We start from the raw sequence: 2,869 nt of genomic DNA, 5'->3' as shown, positions 1-2,869 counted from the left end.
ACACACACACCCTACAAGAATAATAGTACCCCAAACTTTCGGAAGATCTGTAGTGCTTCTCGGAAAGAAAGCAAATAATAAGAAGAAAAAGGCTTTGGTGGGTAAATCTTTGAGTTTCAGTGTGATGTAGGATTTGGGCTCCTCTAATTGGCGCTGCAATTAAAAGACGTGAGTACCACCCTACCTTAACTAAGGGGCATCGACACAGACGTTAATGAAAATGGTTTGGCATTTTTCCTAGTTCTATAATTGAATTATTTGCTTCTTAAAGAAAGTGAATAAAAGGAAGGTTGCACTTCCCTTGCAGACTATTATGATGACGAGTTGGATTTCCGGCGATCTTTGTTCTGAATGACATTTCATTATGTCCCCCCTGATATCCCTTTTGCACTGAATCCTTGGTTAATCTTTAAAATTAAGTTTATTATATGACCTATTGTGACATTGTTGGTGAGATAATCCAATTTAACGCAGCATTAAATCCACAAGTTATGATATCATTAACTTATTTGTGCAACAAAATTCTTGTATTTATAGTATCTGGTCTATTCTTCCCACATGGATGCTTGTCCTTTTGTTAGGATGCTCTATAATTTGTTCTCTATATTTGGTTACTTATGGTGTGTCATTGCATGTTTCTCTGTAGCTTCAAATCACTCAGCTGGCTCGCAAACGAAGGGAAAGGGAATGCACTGGGCTCTAGTGCTGCTTATCTGTGTGGCGGTGTCAACTTTTGTAGTTCTTGGAGCAGTGACTGCCTACAAATATTGGCAAAAGAGAAAAAAGCAACAAGATCAAGCTCGATTCTTGAAGCTGTTTGAGGATGGCGATGACATAGAGGATGAATTGGGCATTGGACCACTTAGTCATGTCATTTAGGGAGAAAAAGAAGTGCATCCTCTTCTCATGGTATACGTGAAACACTTGTACACGTTTTTTGTTTTCAAATTTTTCTTGGAAGGAACTATCGAGACAGTTGTATAGTGTAACTTAACAGAGTGAGAGAGACATAGAGAGAGAGAGAAAGAGAGAGAGAGAGAGAGAGAGAGAGAGAGAGAGAGAGAGAGAGAGAGATTGTGTAAAGTCATCGTACTGCAAGAGAAATGTTGAACTGGTCCTTGATCCTGAAAAAGAAAGTTTGCTTCAAGATGTTGGACAGCCAAGGGTCGTTTAAAGTGAAATGAAATAGTGTAATTGCCTGTGGACTTTGGCTTGGTCTTAATTGGAAGGTTAAGTATAAGTATTGTGGGTTTGCTGCTGTAAATATTATAGTGGATCCATGCAATTTAATTGTCCTATTTCTCCCTTATAAATGTGATGAAAATCACCAAATAAAAAGTTATACATTTTCTTAAATTCAAAAAGTTTTGAGAAAAAGAAAGGGAAATTACCAGCTATGTCCATTTATAGGTAGTTCGTTACAAAAATTGGCCAATTGATAAAATATTATTAATATTAGCCAAATTAGCCAATTAGCTATTTGTAGCAAAAAAAATATCAAATTTTTGCTTTGTTTTGAGCGGGTGTTATGAGAATAGATTTGGCACAACTTAAGAAGCTTGAATCTCAGTTTTGGGATGATTTGGTGAAGTTTTGAGGTTGTTTGGATTGAAAATTCGGTAACAACTGAACATGAAAAAAAATGATATATGTATCACACTGTGTATCATTTGTGTATCACATGTGTATCATATTTGTATCTATTGTGTATCACATGTATACCTGTGTGTGAGATACATGCGTGATACATGTGTCGCAGAGACTTTTTTGAACTCGATTAATGGCTAGTTTTTTGTTGGCTAGTTTTACTAAGTCTATAATTAATGGCTAGAGGTTGATAAATTGAGATCTATTTGGGACATTTGTGTAAGTTTCCGAAAAGAAATAAACAAAATAGAAAAGGGAGATTACAAGAGATCAAGTAATATCAATATGCATTCTGGCTAGTAGGACTGCATATACGTACTTATAGAGCCACGTATTCTTATCAGTGGCGGAGGTAGAGTGTTGGGTTCGGCTGAACCCGGTAACTTTGATTCGAACCGTGTGTTTGTCTTACAAAATGCATTGAATATGTATAAATGATTAATTTAGAACCCAATAACTTTTAACGATTAGAATCCCGAACCCATAAGCTTAAAATTCTGGCTCCACCTCTGATTCTCGTACCCAAAAATAAGCAAATAGATAAACCAAGTTTCAACTGAACGGGTGATGTCTGATCTTTTGACTACAGACTGTAGAGTTATAGGGATGCTGAGGTTCAGAGTAGATGAACATCCATACCTAAAGTAATCAAAATCCAGAATAATAAGAAAAGGATTTAGGTATTGCTTAAAAATATAAAAAATTATTATAAGAATCCATTCCTATCAAGTGAAACTAATGGCAAAATAGAAAAATTGATTTCGTAAAGAAGTGAAGGCGTGTGCAATAGAGATTAGGAATTTTTTGGTCACCACATTATCCACTTGGAAGTGAAATTCAATAAAAATTAGACAAATTAGAGCCATTTGCAACCAATACACACAAGAAGTAGCAGTGGCTTCTATATTAGTACTCCCTCTGTTCCAGTTTATGTGAACCTATTTCCTTTTTGGTCCGTTCCAAAAAGAATGAACCCTTTCTAAATTTGGTAATAATTTAATTTAAACTTACAACTCTAAGCTTTTATAACCACACAAGTACTCTGGGCCCCATTTGGACTTGTTTAGGACCACAAATTCTAAAAGTCTTCTTTTTTTTTCTTAAACTCCGTGCCCAGTCAAATAGATTCACATAAATTGGAACGGAGGGAGTAACACGCAATATAAGTAGCAAAGTCCAAACCTTGGCGTCATCTTTTATGCTTTCTGACGTTCGATATCAG

At 35.7% G+C, this 2,869-nt stretch overlaps 1 protein-coding gene across 1 annotated transcript in view; it reads left to right on the top strand.

Annotated features, from left to right (window-relative positions):
• The window catches only part of LOC109216500, a 6,226-nt gene extending 4,930 nt beyond the window's left edge, over nucleotides 1-1,296 (top strand). The window contains exon 4 of the mRNA XM_019380662.1: nucleotides 647-1,296. Coding sequence (XP_019236207.1) covers nucleotides 647-879 — 233 coding nt within the window. The 3' untranslated portion in view covers nucleotides 880-1,296. The remainder of the gene's footprint in view (nucleotides 1-646) is intronic.
• The last annotated feature ends 1,573 nt before the right edge of the window (nucleotides 1,297-2,869 follow it).

This window comes from Nicotiana attenuata, unplaced genomic scaffold (genome assembly GCF_001879085.1).
Source record: "Nicotiana attenuata strain UT unplaced genomic scaffold, NIATTr2, whole genome shotgun sequence".
NCBI lineage: Eukaryota > Viridiplantae > Streptophyta > Magnoliopsida > Solanales > Solanaceae > Nicotiana > Nicotiana attenuata.
The sequence above is the reverse complement of the archived record's forward strand: the minus strand, read 5'-3'. Positions and strand labels throughout refer to the sequence as shown.